Genomic DNA, 23,273 nt, shown 5'->3' with positions numbered 1-23,273 from the left:
CTTATTTTAGCTGTTTCAAACAGATATTCAAAAGTCAGATATTGTCATTGCTCTCAAAGTTGTCAAAATTATAAACAGTACTAGTGAATCAGAATTTAAAAGTTTTGTCAGCTGGTTTTGATTTTGACTAAATTTTTAAAATAAAAGCCGTAAAGGGCAAGGTTTTGGTACAAATAGATAGAAAGCAAAAAAAATGGTTCGAGTCATCACTCAAGATACTTACGATGAGGTTGTTAAGGAAAATATAGAAGAGTTTGATATGAGTCCTGAAGAGGCGATAAAAGAGGCAATAGATCAGTTTGAGGCACAAGTGAGTGATTTAAAGTTATAATAAAAATACAGTGTTTCATTTCAATATTTAAATAATGGGTAATATTTCCGAAATATTATACACAAACATGGGCTGGCTCGACCGGGGAAGTACCAGCCTCTTCCAGAAGTTCGGCGATAAGTAGTCTTAAATGGCCGCGATTCGTCCGATAAGTGAGAGAGCTGGTGGCCCTTTCCCTTTCCCCACCCCTTTCCCGACATTTCCTCTCCCTCTTCCCCAATCAAGGGTGGCAACATATCTGCAAAACTTTGTTGTGGATGTTCATGGGCAAAAGTACTACCTCCATCAGGGAGGTTGTCCGCTCATTTGCCTCCTTGGTATGTAACAAGTATCTAAAAATAATCAAAGATTTGATGATGTTGATTACTGTTCCTTTCTTTTTCCATAGAGGCATTATTAATTTTTCCAACTCAGTTGTAATATTATATGGATTAAACATTCAAAACTTATGATAATTTTTAGTTTTATTGTGGCTCTATACAAACTTTGAGACCATAAATGAATAAGTGAAAACATTTGAATTAATTTTTTTAAGAACTTTTCTTGAAGGCAAATGCATGTGTTATTCTTCCAGGGTGTAGACCTCACTAATATAATAAAGGATCTAGCTTTGGGTTCTGGTGATAAGCATTTGGTTTTGACAACTGTAGAAAAGTTGAAGGAATTATGTAGCAACAACAAGAATGACACCTTAATTATGAATGAATTTGAAATCTTAAAGGTATTTTTATTATTCTATGCTTATATCTAATAGAATAGAAGTAATGAAATTTAAGCTTTGCATAAATAATTATATGAATGTATCCTTTTTTTTAGGCAGAATGCAGTAAAGACATAGCACACAGAGTTATGGCGGGAAAAGCAGGCGCTTACAATATATTAATAGATCTATTAGATGAAAAACTGAAAATGTATAAAAATGTAGAGAGTGAAGAGAATAAACAGTTTATAGTTAAAATATTAAACTGTTTGGTAGCTTTGATGGAAGTACAGCCGGACTTACTTGATAAGAAGGGAGTTGATTTAATTGACAGGTATTTGATAAATACATCCAGAAAACTTTCTCAGCTTATATTATGTCATATCATAGTTATATAATCAAACATTTTTTTTTATAGTACTCCAAGCTTTTCTTCCTTCCAAACTAATGTGTATTTCATATAATGTCACTTCTCTTTAATATAAATTTATATTGATTGAGAATACTAAAATCTTTGTAGTAACAAAACAAATCAGGTTACACAGAAACACATAATTTAATACAATATGAATGTCAAAGTTTTTCCCTAAGTTGTCTAGATCTCCAGAACGATGAGATTATAATATCAACATTAAAATGGATCAACGAATGTTGCACCAAACACGAGATCAATAGACAGAATCTATTTGCTACAAACATCGGGAAGAAATTGAAGATTTTGCTTGGAAAAAATAATGTACAGGTATTTAAGAAAATAATTGTTATGTACTAGTTATATGTGCTCGATATTGTTAAAATAATAATATGATGTCAAGTGTAATGTAGGTAGATTAGTTTATTTGTATTTGTCTCTGTCAGTCAGTTTGCTGCTTAGCACAATACAGACATGACGAATTTAATATAGTTTCATTGAATACTAGAATAATATATATATATATATATATATATATATGTAGTTTAATTTTACATAAAAACTATATGACCGGATGAGATTTGTTGCTATTGAACATTTTCTTTTCTATATTACCCAAGACTGAAATGTATAGACAATTTTAATAAAAAAAATATCTACACAAGCAGGTTTAAAGGCCATAACCTCTAATAGGTTGCTTCACCCATCAAGATATTGTGTTAACAGAGTAATTGAATTAAAATAAAAGTCTTAAGTTCAATTAAATTTAGTATTAGCCTTAGTATTAAAAATATATTATATGAATATAATCTTTGTGAAGAATAAAGATTATATAATCTTCATAAAGATGATATGAAAAGAATAAATATATATATATATATATATATATGATGTTTTAGTTGCTCTGTGAAGTATTACAAGTTATAAGGAAGTTCACTCTCGATGACGATATTAGAGTTGAATTTGGCAAAGCTCACGAACACGCTCGTGATTTGGGTGTACTCTTACTGGAATCACTGGCTGGACTATTGAAGAGTAAGTAAGTTATTACAATTATAAAATATGTCAAATCTATGTAATGTAAGTTGTTGCTCTTCCTTAGGAATGTACATTTGTAACAACGATATTAGATCTTTATTAGTATAGAAAACTAAATATTTTAATATGTCCGTGATATCTGCACGTGACTTAGAATTTATTTTTTTGGGTGTGACCAACGAAACTAGATAAATTTTGTAAATACAAAATCTTTTACATCAAGACTAATTTAAATACCTTGTTGTATAAAAACAATTTTTATTTTGGAATACTTTATTTTTACAATATTTCAAAATTTCTTAATAATATATTAAAAAAAACAATGCAATAAAAATGTTATATCTTGTTGGATGTAAAAAAAATCTGCTCGTTCGATATTCAAATTTCAAATGTTTTTAGAACACACGACCCCACCACTGGTGTCTGAGTTAATGTGGACTACCTCCACACTGCTAGTACGCCACGAGCTGTGTTCGAGGGCGGACCTCCGGGCGGAGCTCATGAGCGTCCTCTGTGACAACTACGATAATGTCGTTGTCATTCAGCAAGCTTGTAAACTGTGAGTATAATAATTTGGATTATTTCATACAACTTACTAGACTATACCTTTTTTAGTTAAGATATTTAAAAAAATGCGTTTTTATTCGTTACCTACACTTATAGATGTCGCAAACTAGGAATATATATTTCAAACCAAATTTAAACTCTATGGTATCTTTCAGAATAACAACAATATATTTTTTTCAATGATTTAATTTTATGGCTTAGCTTAATATTTTTATTTCAAAACTGACATCATTACATCAATCAACACATAATCACTATTGAACGAGTTTAAAAACACATCATCTAACTTATATAAATGAACACGCGGAGGTCAATTCTCTCACAAAACAAGGAACATTCGTTAGTCTCGTATTTTAATGCCAGATAATGCCATTAATAACCACATAGTTTTTCAGCTGATTGAAAGTGTGAGCGCAAAAACAAACATCTCTCATTGTCGATGTAAATTGATTTCTTTTTGACTATTATTTCGTTTTCAATTCTAGATCTCTCATGTATTAAGTCGGCTCTTAACTTCTCTGTCTCTAGAGATCTCTTTTGCAAGAGACTCATACTGTCGTTCAGATCTCTTACTTCCTCGATGAGTCCCATCAGTGAACCCTCTCTGCAATTTTCAACCTTCGGTCTGCAGTTTTTTAAGTTCAGTCTGGTTTGCGCTACTTGGATTCTTTGGGATATTTTCAATATTTCCTCATTTAGGGTCTGCAATATGTTCTCAGCTTCTACTATTTTCGTCAAAGTTAGTCGCAATTGATTCTCCAATTCGGTTTTGACACGTTCGGTTTGAGCGATCCTCTCGCTCAGAGCTTTGTTAACCTTGATGTCCTGCGATCTTAAATCTCTCGCTGAGTTTATAAGCACCGCGTCCAATTTCTCTCTTAGTGCTTTGGAGCTGTCGATAGCGTTCTTGTATTTTTCTAAAACTGTGATAGTGAATTGTTCCCATGACTGTACATCGGATTGTCCTTCAGACAGTCTCGTGGCTCCGACCGAGTCTTTCACGTTAACAGACTTAGTCTCCAACTCAGAGTTATGAGTCTCATACCTGAAAGCCATATATTTGTTACTCCAATCAGCTTCCAAAGAACTTCTAGCGGATACGTTCATCTTCATCTGGTTCTCGACCTCCCTCAGCACATCTCTGTGGATCGTCTTTATGTTGGCAATCAAAACGGATTCTTTGAACAACTGATCTTGTGGCTCGTCGTAGACCATGTCGGTTTGCATTCTATAACTCCTCAAATTCAGACATTCATCAGCGATATATTCTGGTATGTTTGTGACGTCCATGGCGTTCTTCAACTGCTGCCTCATAGCTTCTAACAGGTTTATCTCTGCATCTATATCTTGGATGGCCCTCTCTAACTCAGATTTCCAATAGTTTATGTGGCGTGCTCTGTGTTTTAATTGGTCTGTGCTGGTGCTGAAGTCGTTGCAGGATGTTTGATTTACTCTGACGATGCAGTTCTTGGTGATCGAAGTGTTCTCATCTGTTACACCGATGATGTCTCCCTTGAGCACGTCTCTGTTGTGATGATCCCAGTTTTCTATTGTCGTTAATCCAAAGTTTTTATCCCCAAACGAGAGGTAATCCTCATTTCGTCGAGACATCTTTCGTAACAAGTAATAAGAATGAGTTATTCGAGTATCGATGCAACTGTATCCAAGGGATGTTTATTCTAGTTGCCATGGAAACTCAATTTAATTTGATATTGGGGCATATTTTATCTCATCTACGGTCATAAAATTTTCAATTTGTACGTAGAACTTAGGCGGTTTTATTTCAATGTTTGTTGTATCTCCATATAAGAATGAGCTTTGGATTTTAAACACGACTGAATATAATATATATGACTGTATCGTCTATTTCTTTAAGTTGTCGGGACGAAAATTGGGCCTTATAGGTCATAAATGAAAGGGAATTTCATTAATAGAAGAGGAAAATTTTTTAAGACGCTCAGCGACTGTCACTTGTAAAAAACTAATTCAGTGAAATGCTACTCGAAAGATAAACCTTTTTTCTAATTTTACCAATTTTCGTCTGTTATTTCGAAAAGAGTGGATAAATGAAGTGGTCTACTAGAACGAAAGTTTGCTTGCCTACGGCATATAGCAAAAAACGATGCAAATAATATATTCGTCTACATTTTCTCAAAGAGTATTGTTTTCTAGAATCACCGCATTGGCCGGAAACGACGACGTCAAACGTGATATAATTAATGGCGGCATTGTACCGGTTGTAGTTTCATTATTGGGAAGACACGCTGTGAGTTAATAGCGCATTACTGTTATTAATATTATATTTTAGTAAAGAAAAAAAAAACACTAAATGTGACAACACATAGCTTGATCTATAAAAATTAAAGCGAACATATAATTATATGTCAATTAAAACAAAGGAAATATCCCGGTAATGTTTAATATTTGTTAACTTTTTCAGTCAAATGCACCGGCGTCCGCACTTATACTGAAATGTATAGCAGCTTTGTCACTGAGAGAACCGAATCACGCGAAACAGTTCCTACAGAGCGGGGTCATAAAGGCGATTGTTGACTGTATCAAGATACATCCAAACAGTTCGCAAGTACAGGTAGAGGTTATATTATTATACGGTATGGACTTTAGTGAGTCGCCAATAATGTTGTTTATAATTATTCCATGAAGTTTGCATACAATTCATGTCATAAGTTGTATTGTGTTTGTCGTCACGTGACACACGATAGATGTCGCTGACGGTCGATTACCGTATATATAAATTCTCTCTGAACGCAACAGCAGACAAAAGCTATGTTTTTTTTTAACTGTAATTCAAATATAATGGTCATGACTGTCTGGTAGTCATTATTAAAGAAAAGGAAAGAAAAATTTTTTTGTTCATCCAACCGTCAAAGGCTATGGTCTAACAGCATTCGTCCTTACAAAAAAAAAAAAATATATATATAATAAATTAATATCCAATTTAATATATTTCGTTTATTTCCAGAAGAACGCCTGCTGGGCGATACGTAATTTAGTATCGAGATGTCGAGAATACAATTCGCAATTCCACGAACTCGATATTGAAGCGTTGTTGAATCAAACTTACAACAAGTTCAACAAAGAGTTTGGATTTGATGTCAAATCTGCACTCAGAGATCTGGAATGTGATGTGAAGTTTGAGGAACAATGGACGGGGAGAGGGGGGGAGATTGAACAATGAAAAATATATAATATCATTACCACACATTATATAATTATTGAATTACGACAATATGTATTCGCTTGGTATAAATTATGTTGGGCTTTTTATAAAATTTCGCTAAACACATTCATCGTAACTTTATAAATTTTGACTTAATTTAATGACAAATCGATCATATTTTAAAATTGATTGTGTTAATCGTGAAATAAAACATTGCAGTTTTAATTAATTTTTCTTTTAATAAAAACACTTGCGTTGTAAAAAAAATAAACCAATGTAAATGTATATACAATTGTACAAGATAATAAGGCACGTCACAATCTCACAAGCATTTAAAACGTAGTCGGAATGACGGTAGGATCTGTAGATCTGAGAGGAAAGCTGAAGAAAATAACTATATTGAAAAGTAACACAATTTTAGAGTAAATTCATAAAGAATACTACATCACATACTACCAACGTTCACGATGGTCTCGATACCACAAATTTAAGATGACTTATATATATATAAAAACAAATATTTTTTTATAAGTAAATATTGTTGAAAAAATATTTTTGCTCGGAAAAATTACTCTTGCTCTTATGAGCGCAAAGTACTTGAAACAATATAAGAGGAAAATGTAATAAATAGTCCAAATTTCAATCAATCACATTGATCGGAATATTGAGTTGTTATACTATACAGTGGAAAAAATAATCACATTCGTGTGACTTTAAAATTGTTATTATTATGTTTATATTTACAGACATATTCACAGACAAATCACTAATAGAGAATAGTTAATCGTCTATATTCATGAATTAGTTAAAAAGAAAATCTCATCTGTTTCAATTAATTTAACTATCAGTTCAAAAACTGTATACAATATGGGAAAGTTATAATCTGTCATTTTAACTTGTCCGTTAAAGCTAAAACATTTCTTATAGACAATAAAATTAACATGTAAAGCTTGTTTTCCTTATTGTTCCCTTTAAGAGCTAGAATATTTAACAAGTATTTATATTTTATATTACTATATATATATTTTTGTGATATTATGTTCATTAAGTAAAATGTTTCGAAAATACGCTTAATTTTTATGACATTCCCATAAAATAAATACACTTAATATAGAAATTGTACTGTCATGATGTTTATACATGTAATATCAATAGTCGAATACACAAAGCAATTCACTTATAATCAAATAACATATCAATGGTCATATTTGGTTGATTTTGTTAGCGTTCTGAAGGAATTCACTCATATTCCATTTCTTGTAATTCATTATATGACAGCCGTTCATCACTGTATGTATGGTTGTCTTCTCATTGTAGTCCAGATCTAGCAGCAGCTGGGAAATATGAGAACTTCATTAATATTGTTATAAAAATAAAATATATATAAAAAAATAGTACCTTCGCGCTGTGGAAGTGAAACTTTGTACTGTGAATGGAAATAGGTAGGGGTAGATATAAATTTTTAGTGAACTCGTATTGTTCAAGACCAACTTTATAAGCATTGCTTACATTCGCTATTGACCCACCCTAACTATCGCTCCGTCTCTTTCTATCCCCCTCCCCAGGAGCGTTGAACGTTTAACGCAACCTTGTTGGAAGTTGCATTAGAAGTTTCACTTCAAAAAGTATTGTATATTGAATAAAGTTTCAAGGATATATATTTTTTTAGTTATAGTTCAACTGAATCGTAGTCACCATTTATATGGTGGGACGAATTAATTGGTCCGGAGAGGATATTACATATATTGATGTATATATACGCATACATATATTACTTTGAGCTTAACTACACATCAATTTATAAACAACTTGCTTTATTTTTGAAATTCTCTCTCAGTCCCTCAAAGGATTTACAAGCCAAACTCCTTATGTCTACCACAATTAGTTTGTCTTATTTCCATCTATACAGTTTATCAAAACAATTTCATGCGTCGTTAATTTAGTACACACATATAAAGACTTTAATCAAACAATTTTATGGTACTGTACAAGAAACGAACTGAATTAAAGAAATTTAGCTGAAAAATTATCCCATACTTATATATATATCATAGTATATCAGTCCGTTACCTTTGGTGTGAGGAGGAAGTACTGGGAATCGGATTCAGTGGTCGCCTTGATCAGTAACTGTAACATGTCCCTTTCATTCTTTGCATCCATTCCTTGGTTGATTTCATCCACACATCTGAATAAAACAGACAAATTTTATTAATATAATTTTTTTATATATATATATCGACTATATAATAAAAGTTAAATATCTATATACATATATATATGTCTAAGTTTTTGTTATCCAAACTGAGCTTATGTAAACAAATTAATGTTTGCAATTTAGTGTTTGACTACAGTAATGGTGATATGAAATGTACTGGTTAATCTGTTTATATCAGGGGTTCCCAAACTTATTTTTTCTACTGCCACTTTGAGAATATATAACTTTTACACCTATTGAAGAACCACTACAATTTATCCTAGCCAAATGAAATTACAAATCACCCCCCTATACAATACAACGCCAGTATTTTATCTCTCTCTTACAGCGGCCATTTGGGAAACGCTGGTTTATATCGTACTAAGATGATTTTAATCACCTGAAGGGTACAGCGACCCTTGCCTGTAGAGCAAGGAGGTATAGGGCCGTAGACAACGCCCTCTCCCCGCCCGACTGTGTGTCTCTAGTCAACTGTCGCAGACGCTCACCAACACGGAACTGCACCATGATGTGTAGCCCGTAACACGAGAACTCCTCCTGAATATATATGTATATATAATATAATATCTCGTCTGCTAGTGATCATTGCGTTAAAGTAACCGAAACGACGGTAGTAAGTAGTTAAAAATAATAAAAACGCGTAGTAAGCGAAAATATTAGCTTCATTCTAATGAATACTAGCGAAAGTCTTAGATCTCGTTATATAAAATTAACTTGCGGCTCGTAAAACTAGTGTTCCTATTATTTACCTACTACTTAATAAAAACATGAAAATCGCTCGTATATAAGGATTCATAACACATATATTAAACAAAATAATTGGTTAGTGTATACAGTAAGTGAATAGATTATATAGTATGTGCCCAGTAAGTCAATTTAAATGCACGGAGAATAAATCATATCTTACAATGATATCCATCGACTGGGCGCAACTAAATGTAGAATATATCAAATCGGTACGCGTGTACTATTAAATTAAATAATACCGATTCCTTTCATTCTCTTTTCAGACGGCGTGCTTTAGAACTGTAACTTTTCCCGCGACTTCGTCCACTTAGATTTGATAATTAATTTTAATGATGGACGTATAATGTTTTTGATCTATTAGATTTTTGAATCGGCCGTAGCGACCTCTATGCTCTATGACACGTGACATGCCACAAACTAAAATCCTAACCTATTTAAATCACGTCTCTCTTGCAATATCGAACACTTTCATCAAAATCCGTTCAGTATTTACAAACTTTCGCATGTATAAAGTCTTGTAACACCCTGTACATACATCATTGGCTCCCTTGTACAGTATGACGTCACCAACACACCCCAACTTCTGGAACATGGATGAGAAATTCTCTCTGATCTCGCTCACTAGATTTTCCAGCGGTGGCAGCCATCTTGATCTGGAATTATTACATATACGTGTGTATAAGTGTGTTATTAATACTTAAAAATTACTGCATACATTAATAAGTTTAGATTAGATATGGTCTCAGACAGTTAAGTCAACTCAATATTCGTCAACCGCCATGTTTTCAATACTAACGTTATCGTTTTAATTTCATCTCTTATCATTTTCTTGGTGTCGGTCGACGAACTCAATTTCTTTTCAAGATTCCTTATCTCTCTTTCTCTATCCTCATATTCTTTTAGTACCTGAAATAAGAATAAGTTATAATATGTATATGTTACCGGCAATGTATGTAATCTGTCATTGTACACAAATCCTGGGTATAACGTATTAGGATATTTATACAATAAATACTTTCTGTAATAAAACACGTTGTTAAAATAATAATAGCAGCCTCCCATCCCCTCCCCTCGCCGCGTTGTCCCCGCGTTCCTATCAATATTGCTATTTAGGAAATATATATATACCCTAGTAATTGTATACAATGAGGGATTACATACACTTGAGTCATATAGTGACATAGTCGATACGCACGTTTACAACTGTACAGTCTATACAAATATTATCTATATATAAAAATTCTAATTTAATCGGTGGGTGCGACACTGATTTCTGTGTTATATTTTAAAGTTCAATGACCTGGTTGTCACCCTTGTCCATGAGCGATACTTTGGCCATTCTCTCGCTCCTGTACATTTGCAGCTGTTCTCTGTCCGAGGGCAGGTCGTTGAACTCGTCCGCGTACGGGAAGTCGTCCGCGTTGATCATCTTGTCTCCGCAGCTGGACTTCGCCTGTTCCAGCTTCTCCTTCGCTCTCGTTCTCGCTCTTTTCATATCGTTGTTTACGTTTTCTAGTATCGTCTGGAACAGGTTATGTTAATGATTAATTCTTTTGATTGAACATTACATTATTTCCGTTATTTAGTTAACTGTATATATAATAAAAAATATTTTACTTTCATTTTTCATTTTAGTATTTTTTGTTTTCTTAATTCGTAAACAATATTATCGTATTATATGTGTGTGTGTTTGTATACCTTGGCCGCCTCGAACTCGCTTGTTAATCTTCTATATTGGGCTTCCTTTTGAACGAATTCGTTTCTATGTACAGATAAGTGAATCTAAAATATAAAGAAAAAATATATATATATATATTTGTATATAATATTGTGTGTGTGTGTGTGTATCCGAAACTACAAACCGGCATAAGAAGCACAACACTATGATTGTAAGGTTAAAAAAAAATATTTAGTAAAGCCAGTTACTAAGGAGAGACATTTTCTAAAAATAACTTGCTCATCAAAAAATAATTTTTTGATTACTATTATATAAAATTTGTATGTCATACGTATAATTTGAAATTGCAACTTTATTACTTGATCATATTTTCGTCTATCTATCGCATGTCGCGTTACATTATTATTTTTTTGATATTTGTAACTATTATCAACATTGGCTGTGACAGCATCCTAAAGTGTCTTATTAGAGCCGAAAAGAGTGTATTGGAAAAGCTAAAGCCGTTGAGCAGAGCTGCCAAGAACAATATGGGGGAAATTAGTTGAAATAGTAATACTACAGTTATAGTAAATATCATATTCCAATAGATAGATAAAAACTAAAATTTACACTTGGCCTTCCACCTTGGTCTGTCCGTTAATGTTATCATACATTAAAATTATAAGTCTGACGTCCTAAATTGTATAACTATGAGCAAAATTTTGTTATAAGCCTATAATAATGGCCTTTTTTTTTCAAGATCAATATATTATAAATGGTATATGTGCGGATCAGTGTATTCTCCCCCCTATCTAACCGTATTCTCCCCCCTATCTAACCGTATTCTTCTCCATGTTGACTGTCTCCTCGTGTATGTGTTGTAATATGTTGTACATCTCCTTCTGCGCTGCGCACTGTTTGTGGACGCACTCTTGTTTATCTTCTTTGCACTTCCTCTTTTCCGCCTCTATGTTTATGGCCGGTTCGCGTTCTAATGCAAGAACTTTTTGCTTTTGGAAGTGTATTTTTAGATTTATGGATTTAATCTGTAAAAATACATATATTAGTTAAAGCACATATTTTTTGATATATATGTATATCAATATTTAGAATATTTTTTTGTAATTTCTATATGAAAATAATTAATTTTTCAAGTACATGTATCTGAATTTATGTGAATCTAGTGAATTCGATTTTGTAGCGACAGACTAAATAATTGTTTTGAGTCTCTAACTCGAATGAGAGTCAGTAGTCTTCAGTATTATTAATAGACAAATTACAAATCGTTATATCATACGTTGACTATATATATAAATATGAATAAAAGTATACGCGGTAGACGTGGGAGCGAGAGGTATAACTTCTAAATCTCTCTACAACCTGCTAACACTTGGGCCTGTACAGAACTAGTATCAATTCATTCTTGGAACGTACTTCGAAAGCAGGCCTACTAGGTTCTTTTCGAATTTGGTTAGGTAGAGAGAGGAGCTTGGACAGTGGAGGTGAGCGTTTAACGCGTTAGACAGGGGCCTTAAACCTACACCTGGGTACGCAAGTCCCGGGCACTGTCGAAGCTCCTCTCCCTGCAACGCTGGACCCGGCACCCGCACGGTGAATCCATGAAGCGCTGAGAGCTTTCGTCTCTTATACTGTACAATACCTTCTCTAACGAGTCAGTCTTCTCCTTTGTTTTTCCAACTATTTCTTTCAGTTTATCTCCTTCTACATTCAGTCTCGTTTCGTATTGACTCTCCAAATTTGTCTTCTCTTTTTGTACCTCAGATAACCTTTAGAGTTTTATTATATATGAGTAAATTGTCATTATAATTCAATATTACTATAAGTCGCATACAACTGTGTACGACTAAAGCGCACACATGACCCGACTTATGTCTACCGCTGATACCTTAAGTGATCCTATCGGATGTATGTATGAACGTTTGTTACAATTTCTCATAAATTTATTTTTCTTTATACAACATTATTAATAAGGAAACTTACTTAAATAATATTATATATATACTCACCGAGATTTCAAAGCGTTAACATATTCATAATCAACACTGTCCGCTAACAGATCCGCGTTTCTTATTTCTATGGTCGTAGTCGACCGCACCTTGTAGTACGACACTCGCGCACTAATTCTATGCTTTTCTGAAAATTAACATAAAAATTATATATATGCATATATATATATATATGTAATTTGTAAAACAGATTATAAATATGCTCCCAAGCAATCCCACTATCAATGATAATGATAAAATGATTGTCATTTTTCAAAATCGGTCAAGAATTATCAAATCCTAAATCTAATAGATTTGTATCTCACGCCCCTAACATTAAGGAAACGTTGAACTAATCATTGAATTGAAATTTTAATTAGAATATATGCGACATAAATATCATCGACCCGACCAGTATCAAGCCCGCTAGCCCTTTACATCGTGTATTTAAATTTAATTTATATATATATACATATATTTATGTACCTGTGAAGTAAAACCTAATCTTGTCTGGAACTCTTTCGACGTTGTCAAATGTATGGTTGTTCCCAATCGGTATATCATGAACACGATACACAGAACACAGGTAGCGCAAGATGGCGGCTGGAGCTGAGATCGTGTCCAGGATACACGTGTAGAATCCCAAGTAACTGAAATACAATATTATATATTAATTAAAACATGTAACATACAAGTATAAGAGCAAATTAAAATCACTAGTCTATGGAATTGAAGTGTTTACAAAGTTTATCTTGTTTCGTTGTCAGTATAAACAGAGTAGCAACTAATAGTAGCCTACTGTATAGCTGATTTGTTGTTTTTTAATGTTTTCAAACAATCGCATCACCTCAAGTTTCTTATATCTATGGGCCGTATGTCAAAATCTCCTCCTTCACTGTGTACAGCATTCACTTGTCTTAATTTTAACTCCTCTCGAACTATCTTATTGAACTTGTTCATGTCCTCTTTGGATTCAAACGTAAAAGCCTTCAAATCCCTCACCGGCACCGTGGATTCTAAATAACGTGCGAATTTTGGTTCTTTGAAGTTAATCTGGGAAAATATATAAATATATATAATCATTAATTATTGGTAAGGATAATATTCTGTCTATAATCCTATATTTTGCTATATGTATGTACATTTCATACAGACATCTATGGACGTACGTTAAGCATCATCGGTCCATATACAGGGTGTTTGAACTCGTGCATATTCTCTTTCAGCCAGACCCACGCTTTATATGTATCTCTATGTTTAGTCTTCAGTTTGTCGAGACGGCCCCTTTCAACGTTTTCCAAACTCTTTATCCTGAAATCGAATAACCGTTTTGTTGTATTCAATACAGCTATATTGAGTTCGTCATGTGTGTATGTATTGTGCTGAGCGGCAGACTGAATGACGGAAACCGACACTGAACTGATAAGGCGATCGAGCTACGTGACCCTTGACGTCATACTCTTTAACCGTATCGAGTGTAACTAATAAATAAGATTATTATACATATATGTCGGAGCAGGGTCCGAGCCGTGGTTTAACCAACCGGCTAAGAGGTGACTTTAAATACCTCACAGCTTGATGACAGCCAAGAATGAAGTCATTGGTGACGTCAGTTATGCTGACGTCACTCTTTTAAAAAAAAGCAAATTGCTTCCTACTCCGGCATGTATAGAATGTTATAATGACTCAAGAGTGTCATGTGTTATATTAAATCCTTGATTATATACAGTGTTCCTATTTTCACAGATTTAATACATTTAAATTTATTAGACCTATATGAGATGTAAGACTTTCGCGAGTACAAGGAAACTAATATCTTTCGGACTTTACTACGCGTATTTTATTATTTTAAAAACTACACACATCACGTCTGCCGTGATCAGGGTCGCTGCGGAGTAACCGAAACGTCGGGAGTATGTAGTTTTTAAACATAATAAAATACGCGAAGCAATCCGAAAGTTTTAGTTTTATTTATTAAACCTGAAGTTTATTTTGCTTCTCAATATTAATGTAAGTCTTACTTATGTGTGAGCGATCTCATTTCGTTGTCCAACGGATAAAACTGGCGCCCTCTGCTATTCCTATATGTTTCAAGCGTTGCATTTATTATAGCCCTTTCTTTCTCAAATTTTTGTAATTCCAATATCAAGCTCTGTTCTGCAAAGGAAAATTTTTAAGAGGAATTAATTATATTATATGTAACTAATAGTGATTCTGTTGTAGCTTTTTAATTATTATTATTATTGTTTTTTATTAATATTTAAGTCGCCATTTCAAGCAAAAAGTATTGATATACTTGAAATATTAAACGACAGCGATGACATTGGCTTTATAACTGTGGACGGTTGATTTTTTTTTTTTGGACCGTTCTATATAATTCATAACGTCCAAGGAGTTTGTATATAATAATGTTCCTACCGTTCCCACCCTTCTCTTCCAGCTCCCTCTTATCCGATTGTAGTTTTTCCTCTTCGATCCTAGCCTCCGTCAATTCTCTTTCTATATTCCTTTGCGCGTCATATTTCTCTTGAAACTTTCTGTCTATTCCGTTCAGCTTCGATTCGTGTATTTCAAAAGTCGATATCGTCTCTTGCAGTTTAGCTTTGAGATCACGAATTTTTTCAATCTGAAATATATATTATAAAGTAAATTATATTAACAAGCGTCTATGCGACAGGATGCATCTTATTTATCACATCAGTTCCCTGCATTTAAGATTCCATTGAATAATAGTTTAATTTTCATTTACAAAATTCTTTCAAAGGCCAAAGGCGGACTGTGTCCAACAAGTTTGTGTTAAAATGTCCCCTATACTCTCACCATTCACCTTCTCAGTCAAATGATATTTTACACAATCTCATATACATTTTACAGTGAACGCCTGAAACGAGGCCCAGTTCATGCAGTTTCCTTGGAGCCAATATTATAGCAAAGGTTATAGCAAAGGTTCGCCAGGTAGCGTGCGAGTTCAAAAATACGAAACTATGTATGTCCCAGCTATAGGATCGATTTGAGATACTTTTGCGTTGTTCAAGACCAATACTCAAACATGAATATTTATCGTATTTAAAGGAAAAAAAGAAGAAAATAACGCGATGGTTTCGTACGAGTCAAATTAATGCGTTTAATAAGAAACACACCTGAAGGAGAATACTCCTACTAGCTAGCCATTAATACTAACGACGAAAATACTTAGCGATTTTTTTGTAGCAACTTTGTTCATCTAATTGAGAATTGTATGCTAAATAAAAAAAAAAATAGTGTCTATGAAAATGAGAAGGTTAGCGGACGGAACTAGCGTTGCGAAATCAACAGATCTGGCTGACACTAAGCGTGGTGTGACTGAAAGGTGATGCTGCTGACGATAGAGGCGTATACTGATGACTGGCTTGTAGCCTGTAGAGTGAGAAACCTTCCTAGCAAACAGAGATACGGAGGAAAACTAACATTTTAAAGGAAAAACAATTGTATGTGGAGCAAATAGTTGATACGACGTCGATTGATATATTGATGTCTAGTACATGATAACGGGTCACAGCAACTACTACTGATGACTACAGAAGATATATAGTTCTATCACATTCTAGTGTGAGTAGAACTACCTATACACACACACACGCACACACACACACACATTTGCATATGTGTGCTATAGTGTACACATAACATCAAATACTAACACTCCGTCGCTTCCCGCTCTCCAACACACCGATACGCTGCTTCATCGCATCCAGTTCACGTTTCATAGGTTCAATGACATTATTATTCTCCTCAACCACTCTCTTGGCCTCGACCTGCTGCCTCTTGATCTCCTCCACAGCATCATACAGCTCCTTGTACTCGGCCCACAACAGTTTCTTCTCACAAATCTTTATTTCCCTCTTTATAGCTTTCCTCTGATTCATAGCATCGATCACTTCTTTTAATCTGTGAAGTTTAGGAATTTGATTACCACTAGAGGCGTACACGTGGATATAGAAATGTGTTCAGCGAGAACTAAATAATGTACACTTAACATAATAGGTGTTTTAGCCGCCCGGTAGCGACCTCTATCGCCTTTCTCGTGTCCACATAATAAATACACTGACATGATATACACACAGAATACATTGAATGACGTGATAAATTTTATCTTTCATATTAATCTGATGTCTATGACTATAAGAGTTTTATCAAAATGCATTCAGTATATTATATGTGAAAAGGCAAAAAAACCATCCATACATATTTATATATAATTTCACATTAATGTTGCATGTTACACGCACCCTTGGTTTTTTCTCTTTTCCTCTTGTAGTTTTGTTTCGCCATTTTTGAGAGTCGAGGTCAATTCCTTCTGATCATTTTGCATCTTGATCAATTTGTCCCAATCTTTAATACTATCAAAGTCCCCGATAGCTGTCAATGTACTATGCAATAGTTCTTTGGGATTCAACTTAGAAAAATCGTGGACTTTATCCTGTGGTAGCAATTGACAGAGATTTTCGACCTGAATGTGTAAAGAATGTTTTAAAAAAATTTTGTAAACGCGACATAATGCGAGAAACTTACAAAATTAAAAATAAAAGTACAAAAGATAATTTAACATCCATAACACAAGCTTAGATTTATTTATTATGGATTTATATTTAAAAAAAAAAAAACAAAATTTAATCTTAAAAAATTCTGAATAACATTCAAAATACAGTCGCTAGATTTGTATGGAACATACATACATACACATACATATAATTGGCTGTTAATATACCACCATTACTTTGATAAACACAATACGTCAGTTAATGAATATTCTTAAATGTGTGTATTGTGACCAAATGTTGGACATTTCTATTCTACTACTGAACTTCAAACAATAATGTTGGAGCAATGACCGCTCTGCGATGCCAAGTCAATATGACTGTTAGAAAGTATACAAATCTGTTATCATAGTGATAAGAGTAAACATATATGAGAAACCAAATTAATTATATCACAAAGAACATTCTCTATATATTACATAATTTACAATTTTTTTTAAACATGTTAGTTGTTTTAGTATTAAAAAAAAAATATTACATAATCGTAATGAATGAAAGAAAATTTTATTTTCCAACTTATATAAATAAACTAACCTAGACATCTTGTAAGTCAGATAAATTGATAATTTAGCTGATATCTAATTAATTCTTGATTTTAATACAATAATTCCTAACTATATACATGTATATATATATTATTCAATTTAAATTAGAACACAAACCTGAATATTAAGTGATTTAACAATTTCTTGAACTCTTTTCTCCGTTACAGTTTTGTAATCCAAGCTCCATATTGATGAACATTTCTTTGCATCCAGTGTCCTTTTTATAATGATATTCCTCTCACCAGGTTTATTATATAACTCTATCTCTATAGATCCTCTCTCACACCCCTGTCTGACAAAACCTTCCAACTGTAAACAATTCATAATATGTAATTTTTTTTTTTTATTAAAATTATAATGATCTACAAAATTCAGCCAAAAATTACAGTTTCAAGGACATTTAAAAAACTATTTATGAATGTTTTCTTTCTCAAATGTTTAATATGTGTTACTAATAACAAACATAGTTTTGGATAAAAATCATAATCATTTTTAAAAAATTCCTTTTTTTTTTATTATTCGTAAAAGGATGAAGGTTCACAAGAAACAGCATTTTGGTTGTTGATACATCCTAAGCACTATTACAATACAACTCTAAAGTAATAGTAATTTTAAAATACTCTAAATAACTCTTCTTAATTGTTTCAATATATTTATTTAAATTTAAAAAAATATTAAATATATTAATATTGCTAGAAGTTTCATAAAAATTTTAATGACAGCATTAATTACAGACTTTTTAATAAAAACTCATGCATTTCTTCCAATAAATGTACTATAGAATGCAATTTATAAAATTAAAACATTTCTAAGTATTAAGAATTATTGTTATGAGCTCATGACTTTTAGAGTAAACGAAAAACTTAATAGGGGTTTTATAATTCGCCCTACCGTGAGATATAATAAGTTCTACAATGTATAAAATATATGTCACTGTTAGTTATTCATGCAAGTACTGATAACAGCAATGGTATAAAATGAACGACATTTGTAGATAATTATATTCAGTATAAGTAGCTTTATCATTTTAAGTACTTACGTTTTTCGATCTACCAATAGCCCTAGGATTTCCACAGAGGCCTAGTATTATAGCACAAACAAATGTTGATTTCCCAGTTCCGTTGGGTCCGATTATTAAATTCAATGATTTGCCTGGATAAAATTCCACCTCTTTATAGGTTCTGCAAAATAAAATAACATAAAATCCAGGATCTTGACAAAAAAATTGTATATAACGAAATGGCGCGTAACTTACACAAAGTTTTCTAGCGCTATTCTATATATACTACCGGGTTTGAAACTTCCTTTATTTATTATTCTAGACATAATTATATCACAACATACAATTGCACAACAAGAGCCTACAAAGTCATACTGTTTTATAAAATAATGTGAATCATTTCAATTTCAAATTGATACTTCAATGTCAAATCGGATTCAATAACAGGAAACAGCAAAACGATAATGTCAAATGTGTATGGTACGGTACGCACTACGCAAGTACCTATTGTGAAGTATATTTATATTAAACAATTGTGAACTGTTATTTCATTCTGATTTCAAATTTTGTGACAATAACTTTTGTAACTCAAACTTTATTCCAACATGAAATTGGCAAAATGTATAAGAAAACTCAAATAATTCAAACAATAGAATAGATTTTTTCCATATACAAACTATTTACATATATTTTTCTTATACAAAAAAATGTGAATGTGAATTATTTCTAATACATCAAATTAAATTTCAGTATCGAATACCAGAATAAAGACTGTAGTCTCTGGAATAACATTAAAAGCTAAGAATATAAAAGATATAAAACATAAAATTCAAAATATAATATATTTGATGTAGTATAATTAAAATACTTACCTTATTGCAAATAGAGTAGGTAACAAATTGTAAACTACTGTGAATTGTAATTTGTAACTTACAATGGTCATTTTCATTAGGTAAGACAAATATAATAAAATCGAAATAAATAAAAACATTAAAATTTTACAGCTTATTAAAAGTATTTAATTATTAAAATGAGGATTCTGTTAAATAAAAATATATATTTAAAAGCGCTTTCCTTATTTATTATTTTACTTATTGCGTTATTTTAATCTGGCAACTATATAGTAGGAAAACTGACGAATAGAAACGCTGCTTTTTGCTTCAGAAGATAGGGGAATAGAGACCTGAGACGAAGTACGCGATCATTCCAAACAAACCGATTCCGGCTGTCGGCTTGCTGTTTCTGTCGATGTGTGATATCGAAGTGTTTTAGTATAATATAACGCTTTTTTTGTATTAAATCCATATATTTTTTATTATTTTTTAATTAATGAATATTCAAAATATTTGATACCGAACTCTAAGCTTAACATCGTTTAAATAACCAGTGAAAATTTACCTAAACATTGTCTCGCCGTTTCTCGTCTAGTATAAATGGAGGATATTCATGTTTATAAATATTGATTTGTTGCTTTCAGTGTTATTAAATTAATTTTTATCTATGAAACGTGAAATGTAGGTAGCGTTAAATGAATGTATTATATATTAATTAATCGAAAATGCAACAGTTTCATGGTTATGGCGCATATAGGGCATTGAGTGATGTGATTTGTGTTTGAATCGGTGTTTTTGTGTCTCATACGTGCTTATTTTAAAAATGGAGGGAACAACAGAGAAAGATTGCTCCCCATTGTGGAATCTCTACCAACAGATCGTTACGGATATGAAGGTAGGTTTATAGTTTTTTATTCGTTACAGTCAGTAATCTACAATCGGCTGTGTCCCACATTTTCTTAGCCGCAATTTGAAATCGTTGGATTCGAACGTGGTTTTAATCGGTTTACTAATTAAAATTGTCGTAATTATTTCTTTAAATCCGGTTTCAATGTTTTCTTGAAATAATAATTTTTAAAGGTAACAGTAATTTAAAAAAAATTAGGTAAAAATTAAACAAAGTATACCGTTTAAAAATTTAAACAAATTATTCTTGTTTAATATTTGATTATTTATCAAAATATGTGTATAATTTGTTAGCCTAGGAAATGGTATTCAACTACGTAAATGTACAATTTTCTCACTTAAATAATATAAAATATTTTCACTAAGTTATTCCAAAAAAGAAACCCTACCTGTCTACTTTCGTAGTTTGTTTAATTTTTTTCAGTAATATTCCAGAGATTTATAAAACTGTATGTTCTTCTATTATATTAAATATCAATATATTTTTGCACCAGCTTTTTCTGATACTAAGATTATTTTCAAATATTTTTGTACTAAGTATATATGATTGAATGTTGTAAGTAATCTGATAACTAATCAACTACATTACCATAATTCGATTTCTTGCAAATTCAGACATATTTTTTTTGTTTTCATCTGTACATTAATACAGATGAAAACTAACTAAACACTATTATCTATTATTGTATTAATCACAAACAATTCAAAACATGTAGAGTGATTAGTAAAATGATTCTGGATAAATAAATTTTTGTTTCAAAATCATGAAAAAATTATACACAAATGAGACAACTTTGTAAATTTTGAAATTGCAGAAAAATTTCTATTTCCCTACATACCTATAACATGCAACCATATTGATAACTTCGTATAAATTCTAGTCCAGGTTAAAAAAAAAGATTTTTATTTCAAATTTTTATTTTTAATCTGTACGATAATTTGAAGCAAGATTTAAGAATATTCAATACTTTAGCACTACTAATTTTAATATATTTTACGGAAATCATGAATTGTGCACCACTTATTTTAATATATGTTATGGAAATCATGTCTTGCACAGCACTTATTTGTCCGTCCGCCCCTAACAACCATACCACACACCACGGTTATGCTCCATTTACTTGTCTACTGTTACCTCATTTTAAACTGTTGGCAACAACAATTACTGCACATAACTGCACATAACTTCTATTTAATCAACTTCATTTGTTTTTTTTTTAATTTATATTAACTGGATAGTGCTATTAGTTTCATATTTGTCTCAACACATATGAACAAAATTTATAACTTCAGCATAATCATAAATTATTCAGCCAATGTCATTGGGATGTTAAACTTTTTGCTGACACCTATTTCGGGTCTGTTGTAACTTAATAATGATATGTTAATTTTGTCATGTTTTGTTAAAATTAATTGTGGTGATAAAACATATCTCATACTTAAACCGGTTGTAAATATCTAATCTGTTGTGTCAATTAGTCAACTAATTACTACATTGAAAGTGTACATTGCTATCAATTTAAATGTTAAAATTACATAAATTATGAGGTGAATAATAATTAATTCTATATATATATATATATATATATATATATATATAAAATTATAAAAGACAATCGAATATTACTTTTGTCATATATATATATTTACATGAAATATGACTTCTATTTCTATTAAAAAATGTTGAAGCCGATGGTAAAAAATACGTCAACTTCAAACGATTCCACTGTCACATTTTAAATCGCTCACATTTCGTCGACTTATTCCGCTTTACGAGAAGCCGACAAGCAATTCGATAGCTTGTATTGTATGACAAATTTAATATAGAAATATAATAAAATGATATATAATATAATTAAATTATTTTATTAGTTAGTTTTCATGGGTATAATTTAATTGAAACCAATTTTATAATATTATTGTCGCATCTCCATGCACTCTTTATCTCTTCTCGTAATAACCGTTGTCCTAATCTAACCTATACATACGTTGAATAAAATTTGAGGTAACTCAAATTAACAAATAATTCATTATTTTATTCTAAAAAAAAACTTAAATCTAGATATTTATTCTTTATGATGTCAAAGGAGTCAGTTAAGTTTTACTTGGCTTAAATCAAAGCAGCTAAAATGAAAGCAAAAACACCAATGATTCCCATTTAATATATCCGTTACGAGATATCATGAAGGTATCGTTTTAACGGTAAATAAGACTGGGATCGGTTTGTTTAAAACATAATATAAGAATAGCACTTAAGTCAAGTGAGAAAATTTTGTACGGACATTGGGAAATTACGAAATATTCAAAATATGCACAAATAAATTGTACTTTGTACTACGTCATGTGATTCTTTTAATAAATTAAAGTTTTGTCTCGTTTTATTATTTAATTAAATGCTTTGCCTTTCCTAATATAGTAATACGATTGTTTTAAAATGTTCATATCTCTGTCTGTGTGTTCTGGCTAATCTCTGAAACTGTTAGACCGATTTCGACGGAACTTTCGCTGCCAGTTAGCTGATATAAAAACTAGTAACTGAGGATAATTTCATTTTATAA

General features: G+C 31.8%; 3 protein-coding genes across 6 annotated transcripts in view; 2 read left to right on the top strand and 1 right to left on the bottom strand.

The window, feature by feature from the left end:
• The first annotated feature begins 41 nt into the window (after window positions 1–41).
• On the top strand, window positions 42–6,458 carry LOC116773568 (armadillo repeat-containing protein 6 homolog). Of its 2 annotated transcripts, none has more exons than XM_032666048.2 (9): window positions 42–310; window positions 906–1,052; window positions 1,148–1,365; window positions 1,623–1,773; window positions 2,343–2,478; window positions 2,881–3,040; window positions 5,221–5,314; window positions 5,489–5,638; window positions 6,035–6,458. In XM_032666048.2, the coding sequence occupies exons 1-9, from the start codon at window positions 194–196 to the stop codon at window positions 6,245–6,247; spliced, it is 1,386 nt and encodes a 461-aa protein (XP_032521939.2). In that variant the 5' UTR covers window positions 42–193; the 3' UTR covers window positions 6,248–6,458. The 2 variants fall into 2 exon arrangements, with proteins under 2 accessions (XP_032521939.2, XP_032521938.2); XM_032666047.2 differs by having other exon boundaries at window positions 6,032–6,458.
• LOC116773493 (structural maintenance of chromosomes protein 5) lies at window positions 6,449–19,394 on the bottom strand. The gene is made up of 20 exons (XM_061528758.1): window positions 19,232–19,394; window positions 19,016–19,157; window positions 18,094–18,285; window positions 17,123–17,343; window positions 16,535–16,781; window positions 15,273–15,480; window positions 14,876–15,011; window positions 14,024–14,165; window positions 13,702–13,907; window positions 13,341–13,504; window positions 12,876–13,002; window positions 12,509–12,635; window positions 11,688–11,894; window positions 10,890–10,973; window positions 10,492–10,713; window positions 9,988–10,097; window positions 9,727–9,844; window positions 8,824–8,981; window positions 8,300–8,414; window positions 6,449–7,563 (listed from the first exon to the last, which is right to left on the bottom strand). Exons 1-20 carry the CDS (start codon window positions 19,300–19,302, stop codon window positions 7,432–7,434), a joined length of 3,129 nt encoding a protein of 1,042 aa, XP_061384742.1. The 5' UTR covers window positions 19,303–19,394; the 3' UTR covers window positions 6,449–7,431.
• Window positions 19,395–20,146: 752 nt separating this feature from the next.
• LOC116773363 (protein MTSS 1) overlaps window positions 20,147–23,273 on the top strand; it is a 103,593-nt gene continuing 100,466 nt past the window's right edge. For 2 of the 3 annotated variants that reach the window (XM_061528677.1, XM_061528678.1), the window contains exon 1: window positions 20,163–20,704. In XM_061528677.1, coding sequence (XP_061384661.1) covers window positions 20,633–20,704 — 72 coding nt within the window. In that variant the 5' untranslated portion in view covers window positions 20,163–20,632. Of the gene's footprint in view, window positions 20,705–23,273 lie in introns of all 3 variants that reach the window. The other variant, XM_061528676.1, reaches the window with a different exon arrangement.

This window comes from Danaus plexippus, assembly GCF_018135715.1.
Source record: "Danaus plexippus chromosome 22 unlocalized genomic scaffold, MEX_DaPlex mxdp_27, whole genome shotgun sequence".
NCBI lineage: Eukaryota > Metazoa > Arthropoda > Insecta > Lepidoptera > Nymphalidae > Danaus > Danaus plexippus.
Note: the sequence above shows the minus strand (reverse complement) of the source record. Positions and strands in the feature narration are given on the sequence as shown.